Source organism: Bubalus kerabau, chromosome 16 (assembly GCF_029407905.1).
Source record: "Bubalus kerabau isolate K-KA32 ecotype Philippines breed swamp buffalo chromosome 16, PCC_UOA_SB_1v2, whole genome shotgun sequence".
NCBI lineage: Eukaryota > Metazoa > Chordata > Mammalia > Artiodactyla > Bovidae > Bubalus > Bubalus kerabau.
In genome coordinates, this window is record NC_073639.1 from 73,123,159 (window position 1) to 73,147,862 (window position 24,704).

The 24,704-nt window shown below is 39.4% G+C and overlaps 1 protein-coding gene across 4 annotated transcripts in view; it reads left to right on the top strand.

The window, feature by feature from the left end:
* Positions 1-24,704, top strand: part of HORMAD2 (HORMA domain containing 2) — a 67,378-nt gene that overhangs the window by 19,899 nt on the left and 22,775 nt on the right. For 3 of the 4 annotated variants that reach the window (XM_055549464.1, XM_055549466.1, XM_055549463.1), the window contains exons 6-10: positions 2,479-2,499; positions 3,224-3,250; positions 9,554-9,621; positions 12,560-12,711; positions 12,886-13,139. In XM_055549464.1, coding sequence (XP_055405439.1) covers positions 2,479-2,499; positions 3,224-3,250; positions 9,554-9,621; positions 12,560-12,711; positions 12,886-13,139 — 522 coding nt within the window. Of the gene's footprint in view, positions 1-2,478; positions 2,500-3,223; positions 3,251-9,553; positions 9,622-12,559; positions 12,712-12,885; positions 13,140-13,739; positions 14,030-24,704 lie in introns of those variants that run through there. The other variant, XM_055549465.1, reaches the window with a different exon arrangement.

Genomic DNA, 24,704 nt, shown 5'->3' on the forward strand with positions numbered 1-24,704 from the left:
GTTATTTCATTATCTATGTTTGGCACATGTATATAACCTGTTCCCTCAAAATAGCTAGTATTATAGCTTGAATTGTTAAAAATGCAGCCTGAATTTTAAGTGCATCAGATTTTTCTCACTGCCCAAGACAGCTGTGAAGGGTATAAAAATTAGAAGCTCCAGTCTAGTGGAAGAGACAATTTAATAGATGAACTTTGGCCACTGCTTCCTCCTTTTCCCCATCTGTGTCTTTTTACCCCTTCTCAATTCCTATTTCTTTAAGAAAACTTAAGGTGAGTAAGCCTTACATTGGATTATTTAGTTGCACTGATACACTTCCTTTTTCATTGAACAGTTATTACTTATGAGTTATTCAACACTGACCAGGAGGTTGAGGAATGCAAAAATAAAACAGACATGAGGTTGTGCACACACAGAGCTTGTAGACCAAGGCGGAAGATGAATGACATTCATGTGCACAACTGAGGATCAGCTAGTGAACGCTGGTGTAGCTGCACCTTTTGTTAAAATACTGAAGTACTGTATATCCAGCGCTAAATAAATGCTTCTCTGAGGCCCCACACGACTCCCACCGTGTCCTCCCCCTCACCCCACCAGTCTCTGGGGAGTCTTGGATCTCCCCAGACTATTCCACAACCTGGCAACTAAAGGGCTGACAGCTGGCTCAGGGGGAGCTTCCAGGAACCCAGCCGAAGGCTAAGCTGGCACCTTTTCTGATTGCTCTCTACCTGTGCCAGGTTGGGCTATTAAATTTGGAGTTTTTTCATATCAGTTTGATATTTTTATCTAAAAAATCATCTTTATCACAAGTATAAATAATCATAATATTCATTAGAAAGTGATGCAATGCCAAAGGCAAGATATTGATCATGTGCAAAGGAAGTATGGAAAAGGTGGGATTACAGCCAGTGAGAGGCAGGAGGGAAATCTTTGGGAGAAAATTACTCCGAGATTTGAAGGCCCTTAGTATTTAGATGGGTTGAGAGGGGTAGAAGGTCATCACCAGTACACCAAACAGCACTCATTCATTCTCCTGTCCATTCATCGAGCAACATTTCTTGAGTGTCCATCATTGAGGGGCAGTGCAAAGTAGTTAAGAGCTCAAGGCTTGGAAAAAGCCAGCCTGAAGTGAATCTTAGTTCTGCCACTGAATTCCTGTGTCTTGGCATGTAACCTACCTCTTAGGGTTTCTTTACAGTAATATTAGAACCTACCTCAGGGTTGTTTGAGAATTAAATGAGTTAATAATCCAAGGCAGCAGTTTTCAAATGTTAGCTTGCATCAGAGTCACCTGGAGGGCCTGGTAAAATACACATTGCCAGGCTCCACCTCCAAATTTCTGGTGTGAGAATTTTCATTTCAGACAAGTTCCAAGTGATGCTGAGACTGCTGGCCTAGGGATCACACTTTCTAAGGCATCACTCTCACCATTGTTCACCAAGTTGAAGCCACACAAGGATTCTAGAACATGCTAAGTGCCTTCTACCTTTGTACATATTATTTTTCCTGCAAAAGTTTCTTCCCTACCCCACACCCTTTATCTGGCTAATTCCAATTTATCCTTCATGTCCCAGCCTAAATATTTACTTCCTCCAAAAGGCTTTCCTTGACAAGCCCCGGCCCCCTGCCACCCTTCTCCCAGCCTAGATTGTCCATCTGTTTAATGTTCACAATCTAACTGCTTCATAGCAATTAACACACTTGTGATGATGTACCTATGTGTGTGGGGGTTTTTTTGTCCTCTCATGCTGGTATGCATGTTCCCTGAGATCAGGGGCCATTTCTACTTTTGAATGAATGAATGAGCTATTAATTAAATAATGTAAGTTAGAGTTTCACTGGGTAGTCTTAAAGTCAATTGTATGCAGTAACCAAAATGGCCACACAGCGTCACTAAAGTTTTAGTCCTTTGGGTGAAATAGGTGAATAATTTGATAGGAAGTTATAGTCCTGAAAATTTTCTCATCTGTATCATAGTGTTTAAAACCTGGTAATAGACTTGATTCTGTCTCTGTATCTATGTATTCTATTATTCTTTCAAACAGAGAGAATCTGATCTGTAATGTATACGTAGGGAGGGCAGGGGTTTTGTAGAACTCATATCAGACTTCAGATTTATAACTCTAGTAGATTCCTTTCAAAGGGCAAAATGTTTTAGAGATGCTTATGGCATATTTAACTCTTATAATGAATTATTTTGTGTATCTTTTCCCTCCCAAACTAGAATGTAACTTATAGAGAGTAAGTATAGTTATCTTTTTTTTTTTTTTATCCTTCCCCTCCCCAGCAGAACCCTGGGTATGTAATAGACACTCACTTGGATGAATGGATAATTAGTATCCATTTCTCTGACCTTCTGAATTTTTTTTCTACTCCAATTCTTGGAACCTCTCTGACGTCATAGTTTAACTAGACTTCATTGAAAAAAACAGTAACACAGGTGTAAGTGTGTAGTAACAGTTTTCTTTTCTCTTACAGCTCCACATGGCAGTACTGACAGTAAGTACACATTTAAGGACTAGGCCTCTGCCTCTGCTTCATTGTCTTTTGGCAAGTGAGAGGTTAAACAGTGTACTCTCTCCCATCCTTCCTGAATTTCATTGTCTGTCCTATGACATTTTGGAATTAAAAAAAAAAACTCTATCAAAACTTTTACTAAAATGTCACAGTCTATATATTTCTTTGGCATATTATAATAACTGAGGAAATATATAGGATATACTATCTGTTCTATCTACTAGCTATCAGAATTTCATTTTCTGAGTTACTTTACAGACTCAAAGTTCCTTGTTTTTGAAGTTTTGCAGATTTTTTTGAAGTTTTTTATACTGCTGGGTATAGCATGGTATATGTCATTAAGAACAGAAAGAAAATGAGACAATACTACTGAGAGTCTTAGGTATATAAATTATTTAAAAAATTTAAAACCATAACCAATTATTTAGAATTTATTTGTAGCTCAGTTACAGTAATTATAAATACCTGGCTATCAATTTCCTTATAGTCAATGTTCATGGAATACTCTAAAGTCTATGTTCACAAAATTAGAGCTTATTCCACCTCTACCTTGAAATATATATCTCAAGATATATATAATCTATGCATATATGTATTTCAGTACTCGATTAATATAGCACAAATTGAACTCGTCACATAGCAAATGTATTCTGTGAGGAGTAATCTAGTTTCAGAAATTAAATGCTGTTTATTTTTCCTTAAATAGCTTTACACAAATCCCAAGGAACCTGAGGTAAGAACACATAGAGATGGGCAGTATATGTATATTTAAATATGTTTACCTGAGTTGAGGCCATAGATTATGTCACTAGACTACCAAATGAGCAAAGTAACTCATAGTGAACTCTTTCTGTGTGTTTTATTATAAATGTCACCAATTCTTTATTATGCGATTTAAAAAAACTACCTAGCAGTACTGGGGAAAAAACATTGAGTGGAACTGAAGCCTATTCCCTAACCCCTTAACAGTGAGAATCTGATTTATGAAGACCGCATTTCCTTTTCATTTTGACTAATGCTGAATCCTTTCTATTTGTGGTCTTTGGGGCATAAACATGCTAAACCTTTTTTTTTTTTTAAGACTAACTAAATTCTCCCCCTCTGACCTTCTCATAGATTTCCCAGCTTTACCTTTTTCCTTCTCTCTGTAAATTTCTTCCCTCTGCTTATTGAATCCTACTCATCCTCAACGCCAACTTGTGTTTGAAACTTCATCTGAAACTTCCATGAGAGCCTCTTTGATTATTTTGTTCACACTAAGTTCTTCCTTCTCTGAATTCCTTTTTCCAGCAGGACCTCACAATTCAACACTCTTGATTCCTATAGATTACTTTATCTTCCTAGCCAGACTGTGAATTCTTGAGGACAAGGTCCTTGTCTTCTTTTTATCCCCCAGAGTGACTGTCATCATACTGAGTACACGCTGGTCACCTGTGCTGCTTTGAACAGCAGCCGAGGTCACAGCACAGGAATGGAGGGAGATGCCCTTCCTCCTTTCTTCTCATTCTGACCTCTATTTTCCTCTCAGCTTTCTTTCCTCTTCCCCTTCCCTTGCTTTCAATTTTCTTTCCCTAAGCCTATGAATTTAGCCTAAATGGTGACCTTCACAACTAAGCTGAGCATTATTTTAGCCTTTACTATCCACTCTTTGGCAAGATTATAGATAGCTGTTTGAGCAAGGCTGAAGAAAACTGGTGCATGCAGGTGGGTAACAATTCCTCAGTGCCCAAGCTACCTCTGTATATCTCTATCTCTAGTTTAGTTTTCAGGGTTTTTTTCCCAGTACATTTGAAGAGAAGTTTCCCAAAGTAAGATCTCCAATAAATTGTTAATAAATTGGTCATTTCCTTCATGCAATAAATTACTAAGTTTTCTTCTGCATGTGAAACTCCAAGTCTGAAATTTTTTGAGGCTTTTTGAGGTAGTACTATGCTTAGGAAATTGGGCTTATCTACAGAAAAATATTACAGAGTAGGAAGAAAACTGTTAAATGAAATTTGATGTAGGCAGTATATATAATAAAGTTAGAAAGCAAAATCAGCTTATTATATGATAAGTTCTGAGCCATCATTTATGACCCAGAAAAAATATTCTGAACTCTTACATATTGTTTCCTATAGCAGTGATCCCTAACCTCTGTGTTCATGGAACACTTGATTACTAGATAATTTGGTGGCATGTTTAAGAGGATTAAAAGACTCAAAAAGACTCCACACATCTCAGCAATAATTATGGTATAACTATGGCACAGCGATGCTCATAGCCTGAGAGTATCCATGGGTTACACTGTTTCATGATTGCTCTTTAGCATCAAGTCACTGATAGAACTATTTATGTCTTTGATCTCACTCTTTTATATACTCTCAAAACAACATTCTCACATAAACAGTCTTATCTAATATGGTACCATGTTTCTTAACTCATATTGGTAGAAGCATAGCCTCCCCTAAGCAGAATTGCACAAACAATAACAACATTAATATTTACCTGAAGCAAAAAAGCATGTTACACATGGACTAAAATTTGCAGTGCTCCTGTGAAGAGTTGTCATGGTACACCAGTTGTGAACCTCTGGCTTAAACAAGTGTGCTTATTCTGTCCAGAGACCAGCAGAGTTGGGGGCATTGCACAAAGCTGTGGTGCTTCTGCACCTGAGGTTTTGTCCTGGTTGCTCCATCTCAAGAAAGATGAACTGACAGAAGTAACTAAAGCAGTGAAGAGAGACAGTGTAGCTTCTCTGCAGATTCATGCTACAGAATGGGTGGAGGGTATTAATAAGATGTGTAACCTAACACATGATAGACCCCTAAAGAATTACTGTATTTGAATAAAAGACACTTGCTCCTTGGAAGGAAAGCTGTGACAAACCTAGAGAGTGTAAAAAGCAGAGACATCACTTTGCCAGCAAAGGTCCGTATGGTCAAAGCTATGGTTTTTCCAGTAGTCATGTATGGATATGAGAGTTGGACCATAAAGAAGATTGAGTGCCAAAGAACTGATGCTTTAGATTGTGGTGTTGGAGAAGGCTCTTGAGAGTCCCTTGGACTGCATGGAGATCCAACCAGTCCATCTTAAAGGAAATCAGTCCTGAATATTCATTGGAAGGACTGATGCTGAAGCTGAAGCTCCAATACTCTGGCCACCTGATGTGAAGAGCTGACTCACTGGATGGGGATGAGAGGATGAGATGGTTGGGTGGCATCACCAACTCAATGGACATAAATCTGAGCAAACTCCAGGAGATAATGAAGGATAGGAAAGCATGGCATGCTGCAGTCCATGGAGTTGCAAAGAGTCGGACACAAGTGACACAACAACACAAATCTTAGCGTTGCACCATCTGGTCTTCTTTGTGACTATTAGAGGTGGTCAACACCACTTTTAATAGATCATTTCAGGAACTGAACTACAGATGGTCCCTGTTTCTAGCCACAATATACTTTTGGAGACGTTTTTAATTCTGTAAGATGAAATCCAATTGAATGTGAACTCTATCCTGGCTGACTATTCATTAAGCAGGTATTAATTAGGTTCCACTTAGGTGTCTGACACACAGGAATTAATGGGATACACAAGGTCCCTGCTGTCTGGAAGCTTACATTAAGCTTATGAAAGAGGGTAAACAATAAACAAGTAAACATAAGTTAGTAACAGTTTCAGATACATCATAAGGCTATGAAAATAAAAGAAGGTGGTATGCTGGAGACTGCCAAGTGGGAATGGAGGAAAAAAGATTGGAGAGCAGTCCCTGGAAGGTCTCCCTGAGGGGCCACTGTTTGAGCTGAGACTAAGTGGCCAGGAGAGCCGCCCTGTGCAGGATCGTGAAAGGCAACAGCATGGGACTGGCATAACAATACAGGAGTTAACACTGCAGATATCAGAGTCAGATCCCAGTTCTACTGCTCACTAGCTTCATCTGTAATGGTGTAGTGCCTGCTCCCAGTCTGGCTATGTAAGAATGAACAGATGTAGAGCATTTAGGGAAGTGCCCAAGTATCATGATTACTGTCATCAACTGGAGACAGCATACCCCAGAGGGCAGTTGTGTGAAGGCCTGAAGGCAGGAAGGTATCTTCATGGACAGAGAGGCTGCCCTGGGCCTGGAGCTGGGTGAGTAGGGTGGAAGGAAGAGGCAAAAGAGAAGGTCAAAGAGGTCGGCAGGGCACAGATGAGTCAGGCCAGTGGACCAAGGTAAACCGGATTTTATCCTGAGGGCAGTAGGAAACCATTAACAAAGGAGCAACATGGTCTGATTTGCATTTTCCAAACTTTTTCTGGCCATAGAACAGAGAATGAATTTGGAGGAGGAAGAATAGTTTGGAAGCAAGCAGATCAGATGGAAAGAGCTGGTCTTGGCTTGGATGGGGTGAAGAGAATGGAGGTGAAGAGAACCAGATGGCCTGGGGATGCGCTTTGGAGACAGGCCTGAAAAGTCTTGCCAGTGGGTTGGAACATGGAGGGAGAATGAAAGGCTGTATATGTTGCTGTTGCTCTGGTCCATGTGGATACATTCAGTATGACTAATAGAAACTAATGGTGAGCAGCTTAAAGGCTCATCTTTATTAGGCAACACATTAATCTGAAAAGCAGGAGAATGTTTTATGAGGTGTTAAGAAGAGACTAGTGCCTGCTGTAAATATACCTTCTTTGATCAATCAGACACAGATTGAAGTTATTAAGCATGAGTATCTTCTGTAAAACAATTGGACTTTCCTGGTGGCTCAGACAGTAAAGAGTCCGCCTGCGATGCAGGAGACCTGGGTTCAGTCCCTGGGTCAGGAAGATCCCCTGGAGAAGGGAATGGCTACCCACTCCAGTAGTCTTGCCTGGAGAATGCCATGGAGCTAGAGATTCCATGCAGCCTGGTGGGCTGCAGTCCCAGGGGTCGCAAAGAATCAGACACAAGTAACACACACAGTGTAAAACAATTACAAACATGACTCTTTTATCAGTTGCCCTACAGACCAAATAAAGTGTCAATTTTTTATCAACCACTATGGGATCTACTCTTGATACAATTAAAAGATAGCTTGGAGCATCAAAAAGCTAGAGCTGGTTGGGAAACATGGGCGGGCAGGAAGAACAGGCACTGTTTACCTGACAGGGCAACTACACCCTCATCCACGAAGAAGGGTGTTGTGTATCTAGCCTGTCTGGAGAAAACCTGTTGCTGTAGGCTCCTCCAGTCTCATACATCTCTGCTACTGGACTCACAAAGCAGCCTTCTGATCTTGGTTTGATTTCTCACATAGACTGTTTTGCTAGAAAATTTTTTTTATCTTAAAATTAACTCCATTACAAATTAGTCTTTTAAGAATGTAAGCAGCATGAGCCAGTATCCCCAGAACCAGCTGACTGTGATTAATGGGACACCAAATCTCAGATAGAAACAGGTAACAAGAACGTTGTGATTTTTTTCCTCATCAATCTAACATTCCCATTCCCACACTGTCAAGGAACAAAACGCTGAAACGATGAAGGAAGTCTTTTTTGTGTTCTGACTTAAACTCACAGCCTTTGCCTGTCTGTCTTCAGCGCCTTCTCCAGCTCTGTGGAGAGATTACTGTTGACTCTCTAGCAACGAAGGGGTTGGGGTGGCAGCCCCATGCAGTGGAAGGCCATGCGTAATTCATGGCAGGCCCTCCTTGCACAGAGTTCCTCTGTATCCTTGGTTCTGCATCCTCTGGATTCAACAATCACATATCACATACAGCTGTAGTATTTACTATTGAAAAAAAATCCATGTTTAAGTGGGCCTGCATGGTTCAAACCTGTGTTGTTCAAGAGTCAACTGTATGTGTATCTGGGTCAAATGTTAGCTTCAACTGCTAGGCGATCATTTTATTTTAAATGGACTACATCTCTCACGAGGAAATATGTTCCTCTCTATTTCTAGCTTATTTATTTATGTTTGTCTCTATTTATAGCTGGCAGATAGCAGTGGTTTCTAGTTTTTAGTGCAAGATCACGAAAGTAAAAAAAAAAGATCTGATACCACAGACTCTGGTTCTTTTTCAAATTTTTCTAGTTTACCTGCTGCCATTATAGTCTTCCCTGAATTACTACCATCTTAATTATTTCATGGTTCCCACCTCTCTGAACTCTTAAAATAGCCAAGGTGATCTTTAAAAAATGCAAATCACTCCCATGCTTAATACCACTCACCATTCACTTCCTGTTTACTTGGAATAAAGTCCAAGCCTCTTAGTTACAAGGCACCACAACTTCCTCTACAACCTCATCTCCTACACTCTTCCCTTTGCTCACTCATCATCAGCCACTTGGCCTCCTCTGTAATCCTGAAGGCGGCTTCTTTTCCTCCTCTAGAGCGTTAGCCTCGCTGTTTCTTCTGCCTGGGGTGCCCTGTCTTCCCCCACATCTGCGCAGGACTGACCCTTGTCAAGGAGGCTCAGCTCAAACATTACCTTATTAGCGAGGGCTTCCTTGGCCCTTCCCAACCCAGTCAGCACTTCGCCCTTCCGTCCTCTGTCACAGGCTGTGCTTCATATTGTCCACAGCACTTATTACTACCTGAAATTGTTGTTCGTTTACTTATTTACTGGCCATTTCTCCCACAGTCTGTATACTCCGGAAAAACAGGGACCTTTTCTGTCACGTTCACCACAGTGACTCCAGTGCCTGACCCAAAGTAGACATTCAATAAATATCTGTTCCATGAATGAATGGTTTCTTAGCTGGTTCCACTGTTATTCACCAAAGCCAGGTCAGACACTTGACTCTGGACTTTAGTTTCTCCAGCTTTAAAGCAGTAACAATAGACTATGCCATCTAACTCATTTTTAGCTTGGAGGAGAAAAACTGTTATCTTTTTATCTGGAGATATCACTCCTGAATAATGTCAGGCTATAAAACAAACAGGTATGTAGGAGGTATAGAAGGTAAACAGTGAAGGTGTATACTGTTACTAGATAAGAAAACACCTGTAACACCTGATAAGTAACACCTGTTACTAGATAAGAAAATGCAGAGATTTTCTGAAAGCAATTTCTTTCTTTCTTCCCTTTGATATTTCTAGAAAGTGACTGAGATATACCAGTTCAAATTCAAATACACAAAAGAAGGAGCCACTATGGATTTTGACAGGTAGAATCTGTTTAATGAATATAAGAAATACATAGGATTGAGGTAAACATATACCTCTTGAGGCCAGAGATAGGCCTTACACTTCCTTGTAACTTCCCCAATAATCTTACAAAAAACTTGCTATTATAAAAAGGGAATGTAATAATTGTTTAAATTTCTGAAATCCATGGATGAAGGTGGTGGGAGAAGAGGCTTCCTTTGCTTCTTTCCCTCTTCTTGTAGGTGATATTAGTAGGTCTAAAGGCAGTTAAGTTTCGTGGTCAAGAGTCCTAATTCTTAAGGCAGAAAGATCTAGCTTGGATCCCCAGCTCTGACATTTCTGGTCATATAATTTTGGACAGAATATTCAGCCTTCCCAGATGTTAGCATTCTCATCTGCACAGTGGAATTAATAATATCTACTTCATATGGGTGCTGTGATTGTTAAATTATAATGCATGGGTAAAGCTTTACCGGTTCCTGGCAGGTAAGAAGCACACAGTAAATGGTACCTAGTGGTCACGGTGGTGATGGTGGTGGTCTTTATGGTGGCTGCTGGGTAGCCCAGCAGTAGAAATTATATTGATGGGCTGTGCATGTGGTGTTGATTGAAGAACTCTGTGAGGCTCTATCTAACCACTAACCCAAAGCTTCTGAACTGCTATGCCAAGAAAGCAATCCTTTCTACCCTCAGAACAGCCAGATGGGGACTGGGATAGGCGAAGCCCCTGCTCTATTTACCTGTAGACACAAATATTCTCATCTGCTTACCCCCGTATGTCATACGAATATAACTATCTATATTGTATCCTTGTATGGAAAAGACTGGAAAGCACTGCATTTTCCTATCAAGTCTAAAATTTTCAGTTTTAGGTGTACTAGTGGATTAAATAGCAAGAACAAGGACAGTTGCTTCAGAAGGTCCTCAGTACGCATGGAGATGTTTCATTCCCCTCCCAGCTTTTGGATTCAGATAGAGCTGAGTATTCCTAATGAGATGGAATAGAAGTGGGGCGGGTGGAGGATGGAGAAAAGCCCTGGCTGGCAGAGAGCTCCACCTCAGAGGCATGAGTCTCTCTGAAAGGAATGACTCTGAAGAGAAATATGGCCTTATTCTCAATTTTCCATACGATGAGCTCTGTCTCATCACTTACTACAAGTTTTACAATTTCTCTCCAAGATTCACACCCTTATAATCCTCTCCCTTGTAAAATTTCCAGACAGCACTAGGATGTGAAGAGGAAGTAGGTTCTAGGAATAAGAATTAAGGCACTAAACATCATTAGCTAACATCTGTGTAATACGTTACAGAGTGTTCAGAGCTTTTCATGTATATACTCTTACATAAAACAGCTGCCTTTTGCTCTCCAAAATTCAAATCTAAGTGCCACTGACAACCAGATTAATCTCTTTTGTCATGAAGGAGCATATATCTAGAGGTGAGCAGTATAACAGAAATGACCAAATCTTTCTGCTACTCGGGAACAGAAGGTAATGCATACTAGACCAAAGCTGGGCCTTTGCTCGGGTGACTGTTAATACAAAATTATCTTATCACCTCTTACATAGTAAAGATGATTTTCCTTTTAAAAAACAGTACAAGGAAGTCTTGAGTATGATTTTACATGAAGCGATTTCATGACTGATGTATACTGGAGGATCCCCTGAACTTCATGGCTATCACCCTTCCCTCTGGTTACTTATTTCAAACTGGCTAGATCCTGGCAGACAAAACTTTAAGTTGTTCAGAACTGAAAAAGGAGCAAATGTGTTTACTTAATAATGTTTGTTTTATGAATTCATACTACCTCTAGTAGTTCAGTTACTAAGGATTATTTTTCAGTATTGCGTACTTACTACGTGAAAGGCATTGTACAAATATATTGTAGTCATAGTCCTTCCTGGAAACTACTCAAATGTGAGACTAATCGGGGGGAAATTTTTGGAGAGAAATAAAAAATGTTTAGAGTTGGAAGGTAATTTAGCCCAATTTGTTCATTCACTCAATACAACAAATGTTTATTGAGTACTTACTGGGGTTGGGCACCAAACTTAGTACTGTGGAGATGAAAAATGCAGCCACTCAGTCTAGAGGGCACAGATAGTTATACACAGGGGTGAGGTGTAGGCATGACCAGAGAAGACTTCCTGAAGAGATGACACATGGGTGTCAGGAAGACAAGTGGGAAAGCTCAGTATAAGCAGAGTGAACAGCATACACAATGCATGGGAGTAAGAAGGAATCGGGGACTAGTTACAGATGAAGGTGGAGGTGAGGGTGTGGCTGGTGAAAGGCCATTGTACACACACTGTTCTCGAATTTCATTGAAAAGTAATGGATACAATATAAGAAACTTAAGAGAGTGACACGAGTGGATTTTCCTTTTAGGAATATGTATTAGGAGTGGTGTGGAGAATGTTTTGCAGTGTGAACAAGAAGGAAAACAGGAAGAATAGTCAGTCATGGTGATAATCCATGCAAGAGTGAGAAGGAGATGCCTCTGAGAGATACCCAGATTGTACAAAGGCCAGAGATGACGACCAATTTAATTTGGAGAGGTGTAGAAACATGTAAGCTTATCTCACAAAGGAGCTAACTGACCTGGTGTGTCTAAGTGACTTGACCGGAGTCATTCAGCTAGTTAGCAACAGAGCCAATATTAAATGTCAAGTCCATTGTTCTCAGTATTAAATTATGCGGTCATTTATAAATCAAATAAAAAAAAATCAGGTCACATTTAAAATGCCTTAAGGGAACTTGCTACTTAAGAACCCCTTTGTACATACATTGCAAAAAGTGCAATAACTCCTTTGATTTACATTCTAAAATAGTCTCAGGAGTGTCCTGTGTTTAGTTTATATTTATCTGCTCATACAGTAAAAATTTTTGTTCTTTTTGAAATAGATTTTCAATATTATATGTGATTGAAAAGTGTGCTGTTTTCTTATGTGATTCCAGCAGTAACACAAGCTTCGAAAGTGGGACAAACAGTGAAGATATTAAGAAAGCCAGTGTTCTGCTGATCCGTAAACTGTACATGCTGATGCAGAACCTTGGACCCCTTCCTAACGATGTTATACTGACTATGACACTCCACTACTACAATGCAGGTAGGTGCAGACCTCTAGTCAAATCCCCTTTAGTGCTGAAGTAGTATTTTGGATAAACAGAAGGATTTTGGCAAGCCTTGAAAGAGATGGCTGTTGTTACACATAAAAGACTAACCTGACTTGTTCTCCTGAACCTCACAGTTTTCTTGGTTTTCTGCCCTCTCCATTTTGCAGTGACCCCAAATGATTACCAGCCCCCTGGCTTTAAAGAAGGAGTAAGCTCGCACTTCCTGCTGTTCGAAGGAGAGCCTGTAAACCTTCAAGTGGGAATGGTCTCCACTGGCTTTCACAGCATGAAAGTAAAAGTCACAACCGAAGCCACCAGAGTGTCTAATCTGGAGAGCAGCCTCTTCCAGGAGAGCGGCACGACCGAGATCGCCCATCAGGGTCTCGACTGCGATGAGGAGGAGGAGGAATGCAACACTGAGGTAAGGCAAAGCCACAGTGCTCCTCTGCTGCTTCGGTTAGACCCAGCTGAGTGTTTCGGCTCCCGCACAGCTCGTATCACAGTATAACCGTCCAGTGGAGTGTGCTGGGTATAAAAACGAAAACAAAACTAGCCCCTGACCTCAAGTCTTTATTCTAAAGAAGCACTATCTTCAAGAAGGAAATATACTTTGTTAAATGAAACTGTCCATGGCTAGGAGGGAAAAATAGACCTTCTGTTGGGCTGGCCAAAGATTTTGTTTGAGTTTTTCCATAGTACCTTATGCAAAACCCAAATGAACTCTCTGGCCAACCCAATAATATACTTCTTTTTACAAAAAGTACCCATGAACTTAGAAAATTTGGGATTTTCTTTATCTTAAAAGAGCATATTAAACATTTAAAAATATTCTAAGTGTTTATTCATACTCACTGGAAGTATAATTAAGTTCTTGATGACCAGGGTACAAGTGTTACGGATAACCATAAGTTAGAGTGCATTCGTTTTCACTGCTGTAGGATATTCTACTCTTGATAGACATTCTTTCTCTTTGTAATTGTTATAAACATTCATGTATACACCTCCTTGTACACATATGCAGGAGCGTCTCAGAGGACTATTCCAAAGAGCCCTAGGGCTTGCACATGCTCAGCTTTCTTAGGTAGTGACAAACTGTTTTCCAAAATGGTTGCAGCAGGCTGTGCTCCGGCACCAGCGGAGGGCTGCTTGCCATCCTGGACGACACTGAGTATTACCCATGTTCATGGTTTCTGCCTAACCGCTGGATGTAAATGATTTGATTTTGATTTGCATTTTCCTGATTATTAATGAGCTTAAGCATCTTTTCATGTGTATTGGCTGTTGTGGTTTTTTATGTATATAAAGTAACTATTCAAGACTTTTATGCATTTTTCTATTGGGTTATTTATCTTTTCCTCATTGATTTAAAAAATATATCCTAAATAATAACTTGTTTCCATTATTTATGTTACAGTATTTTTTTTTAGGTTTGTGGCTTATCTCTTCCCTTTCTTTAAGCTCCTTTTTGCTAAAGAGATGTTCTTAATTTTAACGTAGTCAAACTTTTCCTCTAACATGTGCTTTTGGATATTAAGAAATCCTTCCTTATCTGAGGTCATTTATGATACTTTGTTTTGTTATAAAAGTTTAAGGTTTTTCTTTTTTACAGTTAAATTTTTATTCTACTTGGAGTTAATTTTTATTTGTGGGGTCAGGTAGACCAGACTCCTTTTACATTTTAAAACCCAAGTATAATACACATATAGAAAACAACATACATCATAATATATATCTTGCACAAATGCTCAGTCATATCTGACTCTTTGCAACCCCATGGACTCTAGCCCACCAGGCTACTCTGTCCATGGGATTCTCCAGGCAAGAATACTGGAGTGGGTTGCCATGTCCTCCTCCAGGGGATCTTCCCGACCCAGGGATCAAACCTGCATTTCTTTATGTCTCCTGCATTGGCAGACACATTCTTTACCACTAGTACCACCAGGGAAGCCCATATATCATAATGATACAGCTCAATAAATACTCACAAACTGAACCTAAGGACTGGGACGGCAGGTAAGAGAGAGTGCCACTTTCAGTACCGCTCCCTAGGTATCTTGCTTGCCTCACCCTATTCCAGCCCTACTGAAAACACATGTGAAATCACCTCCCAGATCAAGAAACACAATAGTACCAGCACTCTGAGAAAACTCATTCCTGCTTTGCAGTCACTGCTCTAGTCAACAGGAATCTCTCTCTCCTGGCTTCTATTAGAATAGATTAGTTTCTCTTGTTTTTTATTTTGTAGATGTGGAATCATGGAGTGTGAGACATTTTTTCACTTCTTCAAGTATTCTGAACATGTTTTTTAGTAAAATATACACATTTCTGGTAGGAGTAGATTTGCTAGGAGTAGAATTGCTGGGTCACAGGATATGAGTGGCTTTAATAGATACTACAAAACAACTTCCAAAGTGCTTGTGTCAACTTACACTTCCATCAGCAGGTTTTGGTTACTCCACATCCTCACCAACCATTGGCATTTTCCATCTTTTTAATTTTAGCCATTCTGGTGGGTGTGTAGTGGTATGTCACTGTGGTTTTAATTTGCAGTTTCCTGATGACTAAGGAAGATGAGCACCTTTTCATATGTTTCTTGGCCATGTTGGATGTCCTCTTTTGTGAAATTTCTTTTTAAGTCTTTTGTCATTTTTCTGTTGGGTTCTGTTGGGTTTGTCTTTCATTCTTATGAATTTGTAGGAGTTCTGAATATATATTCTACATAAGTCCTTTGTCAGATACATGTATTGTGAATATCTCTTCAACTTTATGAATGGCCTTTTTACTGTCTTAATGGTGTGTTGTGATGAACAGAATATTAATTTTAGCATAGTTTAACTTATCAGTCTTTTCAGCTGTCTTTGGCAGTTTTTATTTAAAAAATTTTTTCCACTCTAAAGTTTACAGAGATGTACTCTATATTTTTCCTCTAACAAGAAGAAATAGCTACAGAAACAGAGGTGAATTTTAAAATTACAAGATACCTCCATGAATAACATCACACCAAAAATATAAATAACTGACCTTTCTCCCCTGTCTTCAAGTATTCATATTTTGGTATGATATTATTCATGGAGGTCTAATAATTTTAAAAATCACTTCTGCTTCTGTAGTTATTTCCCTATTTTTATATCTGGTATTTATTTGTGCCTCATTTGTTTTTCTTGGGTTATACTGGCCCAAATCAGTACTTTTTTACTTCTCTCTTCAAAGTCATCTTTTGGTTGTACTGATCTCTTCTATGGCTTTGTTTTTCTATTTTGCTCATGTTTTGCATTCATCTTTGTCTTCTTCTATTTCTCTGGTTTGGTTTTGTCTCCCTATTCCAAACTGACCTCTCCATCAATATGCAGACATATTTATTATACTTCAAATTGGTGAATACTTCAAATTCACCATCAAATGGAATTTCAACTTCTAACCAAACATGCTCTTCCTCCTCCCAGGTTCCTTATCTTTGTATTGCATTAAATCTTTACCAAACAGCTTGATCAGGAATGTGTTCAGCTCCTATTTTCTTCTTACTTCTCACATCCTTTTGGTTACCATTTCTGTTTTGTATCTGAAATACTTCAGACCATAATTTGGTCATGGATCAGAAATGATGAAAAGAGACAAACTTGAAATTTAAAAATTCTTAAATGATAAGAACTCTTAAAACCAAACTCTACTTGAGAAACAGGACACAGAACCCAAGTAAAGAGACCAAGGAATCCCAGGACAAAACAGGTTTATGTAGCACTGTCTGAAAAATCCTATTCTAAATGTGTCTTTATCATTTCATCTACTTTGGCCACATCTTCAGGACAGGTCTTCCTTCCTCGCAGGCTGTTTTGAGCTTTAGGCCTTAGGTAGTAAGGTCCACAACACAGTGTCTGTCACCTCACAGTACTCTGTGAAGTGGGGCCTGTTCTCTCTGTTGCAGTCAGCTGGGTAGATAGCAATAGTCATGTACCCTAGAGAGAGACTCTTGGACAAGCTTCTTCTTTAAAGAACTCATCTATATGGTGAAAATAACCTGTGGATATAGAATTTTTTTAAAAATTTTATGCTAAGTTTAAATCCTGAGGGAAAAGTACTTCTAATACAGGTAGTTAACCCAGGCTTCTTAAATGACTCTAGTAATTACTAACACATCCAAACAGCTATAAAAAGATGGCCAGCTAATGTTGTACCATGTCAATTGTAGAGACTGATGTTCTTAGTTTATTAAGCCATTAAAGCTTTTGGGGGGCTTCCCTGGTGACTCAGATGGTAAAGAATCTGCCTGCAATGCAGGAGACCTGGTTCAATTCCTGAGAAGGGAATGGCAACCCACTCCAGTAGTATTGCCTGGAGAATCTCATGGACAAAGGAGCCTGGTGGGCTACAGTCCATGGGGTTTGAACGAGTCAGACATGACTGAGTGGCTGACACTGGTGGCTCGGTGGTCAAGAACCCACCTGCCAACGCAGGATACACGGGCTGCACCCCTGGTCGGGAAGATTCCACGTGCCGCGGAGCAACGAAGCCCGTGTGCCACGACTACTGAGCCTGTGCCCTAGAGCCCAGGAGATGCAACTGCTGAGCCCGCATACTGCAACCACTGAAGCCCACTCTAGAGCCTGTGCTCTGAAACAAGAGAAGTCATCGCAATGAGAAGTGTGTGCACCGCAACCAGAGAGAAGCCCCCACTCGCCTCAACGTTAGAAAAGCCCCAGCAGCAATGAAGACCCAGCACAGCCAAAAATAAGTAATTTAAAAAAGAAAGCTCTTTGGGAATTTGTATTTTTATCACTTTTTAAGTGGGGATCCACAGGTGGTAATTTTCTAATTTTGTGAGCTCTTTATGAGTCTTTGTACCCTTAGAAGGGGTTGCTTTTTCTTCTTGATGAATTCCACAAAAGAATACACATAACAATATATGGCTTACCTGAATGCATTTTTTTTCCCTGTGTGAAGGCCATTTCTTACCTTTTGTGCTAACACATTGGATTTAAGTATAAATGATTGGTTTTTGAGAAATTAGAATGTAAAGTATATTTGTGCCCAAGTAAATGGTACCATTTAAGTGTGGACTAGAAAGATATTTTCTGAAATTCCTTAGAATTGCTATGTATTTTAGTTAGTGGACTAAAACAAGAGCCTTTTCACCCAAAACCCTATTTTCTCCCACTGCACTCTTAAGTTTTGAATTTTTGAGGTATAGGCTGGTGATTTTCATATCATTACATCTCATGAAGCATATATGCCTTGTCTGATACAGTGTGGTGTTGGCAAGAATATCTTAGATTCTTGGAAATGGAGTTGATTATTGAAAACGTTGGAGGAGGCTCATTATCTACAGAAAATATTCAGACTTCAAAACCACACATCATTCTCTTTATCACAGGGCTATAGTCCTTTTCACAAAGTTTCTTTTTGTCTAATAGGACATTTTTTTTTCAACTAATTTTTCTGTTCTGCATTACAGAATATAATTGTTATCCTCTGTTAACCATGAAAAGGAATGAAAGTTGGTTGACTTTCCCATCAGTCATATAAGTCATCTTTTTTTCATATATGAATCACTCTTTAACATATCAGAAAATTATTTCCTTCCTGTTGTGAGTAGGAATATCCACTCTGATGAGCTGTGTATGTATCACTTTTACATAAAGAAAAAAAGAGTATATTGATAGATGTTGTTGTTTAGTCTCTAAGTCATGTCTGAGTCTTTTGAGACCCCATGGACTGTTGCCCGCCAGGCTCTTTTGTCCATGGGATTTCCTAGACAAGAATAGTAGAGTGGGTTGCCATTTTTTTCTCCAGGGAATCTTCCCAACCAGGGATCGAACCAGCTCCTGCATTGGCAGGTGGATTCTTTACCACTGAGCCACCTAGGAAGTCCATATTGATATATAGGGGTGTGTGTGTGTGTGTGTGTGTGTGTAATAGCAGAAGAAAAGCATAGTGAATAGTCTTAGGTAGTAACACTTTGGATTTTACTATTACTAAAGCCTAGCCTAAAAGAAGTAAGTTTTGTTGCCGTTGTTGTTTTTAAAGGAGTAAGACTGAGAGTGTTTGGTTTAAAAAAGTGCCTGTAATAACCTGAAATACAATGTTATCATTATACTAAAACCAGTGTAATACTAGGTTAGGAGCAATCTTCTACTGTTTGGGAAAATTTGTGAAGAGTTGGGATCAATTTTTCTTTAAAGTAAGGCATCTGGGTCTAGGCTTTTCTTTGTGGGTAACTTTAAACTTATTAACTCAGTCTCTTCAGTTGTATAAATCTATTCAGATTTCTATTACTTCTTGAGCCAGTTTTGGTAGTTTGTGTCTTTCTAGGAATTTATTATTTCATTTATCTCTACGGACATATACAGCAAATGACAAGGGATTTATATAGTACCTCTTTATAATGCTTTCTTATATTTTTGTAAAGTCAGTAGTAATTTTTGCTGTTCTAATTCAATGGCTTCCCTGGTGGGTCAGATGGTAAAGAATCTGCCTGCAATGCAGGAGACCTAGGTTCGATCCCTGGGTCAGGAAGATTCCCTGGAGAAAGAAATGGCTACCCACTCCAGTATTCTGGCCTGGAGAATCCCATAATTTGAGTCTTCTCTCATTTTCTTGGCTATAGGTTTGTTGATACTGTTGATCTTTCAAAGAAGCAGTTTATGGATTCATCAATTTTCTCTATATTTGTTTTTGTATTCTCCATTTCACAAATTTCCAGTATAGTCTTTATCTCCTTTCTTCTGCTTGTTTTCAGGTTTAGTTTGTACTTTTCCAGTGTCTTAAGTTGGAAATTTAGGTTCTTTGAGGCATTTATACCTATAAATTTCCCTCTAAGCACTGCTTTAGCAATATTTTTGTTCTATCTTCAGCAACTAAGCACAGCACAGCTCATGGTTGCTTTACAATGTTGTAGAACAAAGTGAATTAGCTATATGTATATATATACTGTCTTTTTTCCTTCCTCCCATCCTACCCACATTCCACCCATCTTGGTCACCACAGAGCACAGAGCTGAGCTCCTGTCTTACACACGGCAGAGCACATACATCAATCCCAGTCTCCCAGTTCATCCCACCTCTTCCCTGCAGCCCAGGGCCACACATCTGTTCTCTACATCTGCATCTCTGTTCCTGCCCTGCACCTAGGTTTATCTGTACCATTTTTCTAGATTCCACATATTCATTAATATATTTGTTTTTCTCTTTCTGATTTCTACAGCAAGATCTTTTTTGACCCAAATCCTAGAGTAATGAAAATAAAAACAAAAGTACACAAATAGGATCTAATTAGACTTAAAAGCTTTTGCACAGCAAAGAAAACCATAAACAAGACGAAAAGACAGTCTGCAGAATGGGAGAAAATATTTGCAAACAAAGCAAATGACAAGGGATTTATCTCCAAAATATACAAACAGCTCATGAAGCTCAGTATCAAAAAAACAAACAACCCAATAAAAAAAAAAAATGGGTGTATCTTCTTTTTTATTCATCTCAAATAATCTTCTGACTTCTCTTTTGATTTCTTCTTTGACCTATTGGTTATTTAGGAGTATGTTGTTTAATTTTCACATATTTGTGAGTTACCCAATTTTATTCTGTTCTTTATTTCTAATTTTATACCACCGTGGTCAGAGCTAAAACTATAAAACTTCCAGGAGGAAACAAAATGTCCAACAAAATGTTTTTAAGCAGTTCCCTGAAAACACTAACGATAAAAGGAAAAATATTGATATATTGAGCTTTATCAAAATTTAAAACTTCCCTTCCAGAAAGATATTGTTGAGAAAATGAAAAGGCAAGCTAAATACTGAGTGAAAATAGTCTTGCTATTTAAATCTGTCAAAGAACTTGTATTCAGAATATATGATTTTTATATGTACAGATTATATTTATACAGATTATTTTCAACTCAAGAAGACCAACCCCATTTAAAAAAAATGCCCAAGAATATGAACAGACACTTTACCCAAAAATATGTACCAATAGCCAAATAAGACATAAAAAGATACTTTATGTCATTAGTCATGACAGGAAATGCAAATGTATAACCAAAATGTGATACTAGTCTACATTCACTAGAAGGACTAAAATTAAAATTGAGAATACCAAGTGTTGTCAAGGATGTGGATCTTTTGGAATTCTCATATCTTGCTCGTGGGTATGTTAAATGGTACAGCCACTTTGGAGAACATTTTGTCAGTTTCCTATGAAGTTAAATATATGCTTACTATGTGGTACAGCAATCTGACTCCTAGTTATGCAAGAGAAATGAAGACATATAATCACAAGAATCAGTTCAGTTCAGTCGCTCAGTCGTGTCCGACTCTTTGCGACCCCATGAATCGCAGCACACCAGGCCTCCCTGTCCATCACCAACTCCCGGAGTTCACTCAGATTCACGTCCATCGAGTCAGTGATGCCATCCAGCCATCTCATCCTCTGTCGTCCCCTTCTCCTCTTGCCCCCAATCCCTCCCAGCATCAGAGTCTTTTCCAATGAGTCAACTCTTCCCATGAGGTGGCCAAAGTACTGGAGTTTCAGCTTTAGCATCATTCCTTCCAGAGAAATCCCAGGGCTGATCTCCTTCAGAATGGACTGGTTGGATCTCCTTGCAGTCCAAGGGACTCCCAAGAGTCTTCTCCAACACCGCAGTTCAAAAGCATCAATTCTTCGGCACTCAGCTTTCTTCACAGTCCAACTCTCACATCCATACATGACCACTGGAAAAACCATAGCCTTGACTAGACGGACCTTTGTTGGCAAAGTAATGTCTCTGCTTTGCAATATGCTATCTAGGTTGGTCATAATTTTTCTTCCAAGGAGTAAGCGTCTTTTAATTTCATGGCTGCAGTCAGCATCTGCAGTGATTTTGGAGCCCCAAAAAATAAAGTCTGACGCTGTTTCCCCATCTATTTCCCATGAAGTGATGGGACCAGATGCCATGATCTTCATTTTCTGAATATTGAGCTTTAAGCCAACTTTTTCACTCTGCTATTTCACTTTCATCAAGAGGCTTTTTAGTTCCTCTTCACTTTCTGCCATAAGGGTGGTGTCATCTGCATATCTGAGGTTATTGATATTTCTCCCGGCAATCTTGATTCCAGCTTGTGCTTCTTCCAGCCCAGCGTTTCTCATGATGTACTCTGCATAGAAGTTAAATAAGCAGGGTGACAGTACACAGCCTTGATGTACTCCTTTTCCTATTTGGAACCAGTCTGTTGTTCCATGTCCCGTTCTAACTGTTGCTTCCTGACCTGCATATAGGTTTTTCAAGAGGCAGGTCAGGTGGTCTGGTATTCCCATCTCTTTCAGAATTTTCCACAGTTTATTGTGATCCACACAGTCAAAGGCTTTGGCATAGTCAGTAAAGCAGAAATAGATGTTTTTCTAGAACTCTCTTGCTTTTTTGATGATCCAGCGGATGTTGGCAATTTGATCTTTGGTTCCTCTGCCTTTTCTAAAACCAGCTTGAACATCTGGAAGTTCACGGTTCATGTATTGCTGAAGCCTGGCTTGGAGAATTTTGAGCATTACTTTACTAGCGTGTGAGATGAGTGCAATTGTGCGGTAGTTTGAGAATTCTTTGGCATTGCCTTTCTTTGGGAGTGGAATGAAAACTGACCTTTTCCAGTCCTGTGGCCACTGCTGAGTTTTACAAATTTGCTGGCATATTGAGTGCAGCACTTTCACAGCATCATCTTTCAGGATTTGAAATAGCTCAACTGGAATTCCATCACCTCCACTAGCTTTGTTCATAGTGATGCTTTCTAAGGCCCACTTGACTTCACATTCCAGGATGTCTGGCTCTAGGTGAGTGATCACACTATTGTGATTATCTTGGTCATGAAGATCTTTTTTGTATAGTTCTTCTGTATATTCCTGCCACCTCTTCTTAATATCTTCTGCTTCTGTTAGGTCCATACCATTTCTGTCTTTTATTGAGCCCATCTTTGCATGAAATGTTCCCTTGGTATCTCTAATGTTCTTGAAGAGATCTCTAGTCTTTCCCATTCTGTTGTTTTCCTCTATTTCTTTGCATTGATTACTGAGGAAGGCTTTCTTATCTCTTCTTGCTATTCTTTGGAACCCTGCATTCAGATGCTTATATCTTTCCTTTTCTCGATTGCTTTTCACTTCTCTTCTTTTCACAGCTATTTGTAAGGCCTCCTCAGACAGCCATTTTGCTTTTTTGCATTTCTTTTCCATGGGGATGGTCTTGATCCCTGTCTCCTGTACAATGTCACGAACCTCCGACCATAGTTCATCAGGCACTCTATCTATCAGATCTAGTCCCTTAAATCCATTTCTCACTTCCACTGTATAATCATAAGGGATTTGATTTAGGTCATACCTGAATGGTCTAGTGGTTTTCCCTACTTTCTTCAATTTAAGTCTGAATTTGGCAATAAGGAGCTCATGATCTGAGCCACAGTCAGCTCCCGGTCTTGTTTTTGCTGACTGTGTAGAGCTTTTCCATCTTTGGCTGCAAAGAACATAATCAATCTGATTTCGGTGTTGACCATCTGGTGATGTCCATGTGTAGAGTCTTCTCTTGTGTTGTTGGAAGAGGGTGTTTGCTATGACCAGTGCATTTTCTTGGCAAAACTCTATTAGTCTTTGCCCTGCTTCATTCCGTATTCCAAGGCCAAATTTGCCTGTTACTCCAGGTGTTTCTTGACTTCCTACTTTTGCATTCCAGTCCCCTATAATGAAAAGGACATCTTTTTTGGGTGTTAGTTCTAAAAGGTCTTGTAGGTCTTCATAGAACCATTCAACTTCAGCTTCTTCAGCGTTACTGGTTGGGTCATAGACTTGGATTACTGTGATATTGAATGGTTTGCCTTGGAAATGAACAGAGATCATTCGTTCATTTTTGAGATTGCATCCAAGTACTGCATTTCGGAATCACAAGAATATTGGAACACAAATGTTCACAGAAGCTTTATTCATAATAACTCCTAACTGGAAACAACCCAGATACCCAACAACAGGTCAAGGGATCAGTAAATTGTGGTATCTTAGTACAAAGGATTAGCAGTAGCAATAATAAGAATAAAGAATAAACAACTGTGCAAAACCGTGAATGAATTTTTAAAAGTCAGATAAGAGTACATACCATATGATTTCATTTGCATGAAATTCTAGACGCAAAACTAATCTAAAATGAGAGGAAACAAACCAATGTTTCCCTAGGTGTGGAGGTTGGGTGGGATTTAGCGCAAAGAAGCATAAAGAAACTTTAAGGTGATGAAATGCTCTTGTGGTCACAAGGATATATACATTGATCAAGCCTCCTAGAAATGTATAATATACTTAAAATAGATGCACCAGTATATGTGTGCTGTGTGTGCTAAGTCGTTTCAGTCATGTCCAACTCCGTGCCACCCTATGGACTGTATCTCTCCAGGCTCCTCTGCTCATGGGATTCTCCCGGCAAAAATACTGGAGTGGGCTGCCATTTCCTTCTCCAGGGAATCAACAGTATATATAATAGTATATAAAGTTTGTCTCATTACAGTTAAATTTTAAAAAGCAGTGATCCATGGTATTAATTATTACCATTAAAGCCCTGTTGGTAACTGTTCCACATTGGAACGAACCTAAGTGTCCCTCACTGAAAGACTGGCTCAGTAAGCTTTCGTAGACCAAGCAAATGAGGCGCTACATAGCCATTAAGAACATGGTAGAGAAGGAAAGGGCTTCCCAGCTAGTGCTAGTGGTGAAGAACCCACCTGCCAATGCAGGAGACATAGGAGATGCAGGTTCAATCCCTCGGTCAGGAAAGTCTCCTGGAGGAGGGCATGGCAACCCACTCTAGTATTCTTGCCTAGAGAATGCCATGGACTGAGGAGCCTGGCGGGCTATGGTCCATAGGGTCACAGAAAGTCAGACAGCAACTGAAGCGACTTAGCACAAATGCTGAGAAGTAAAATTATTGATCTGGAGAAAGTATTTGTACCTTTTTTGGTAAGTGAAAGTAAGATAAAACAAGCCACCTAATACTTTAC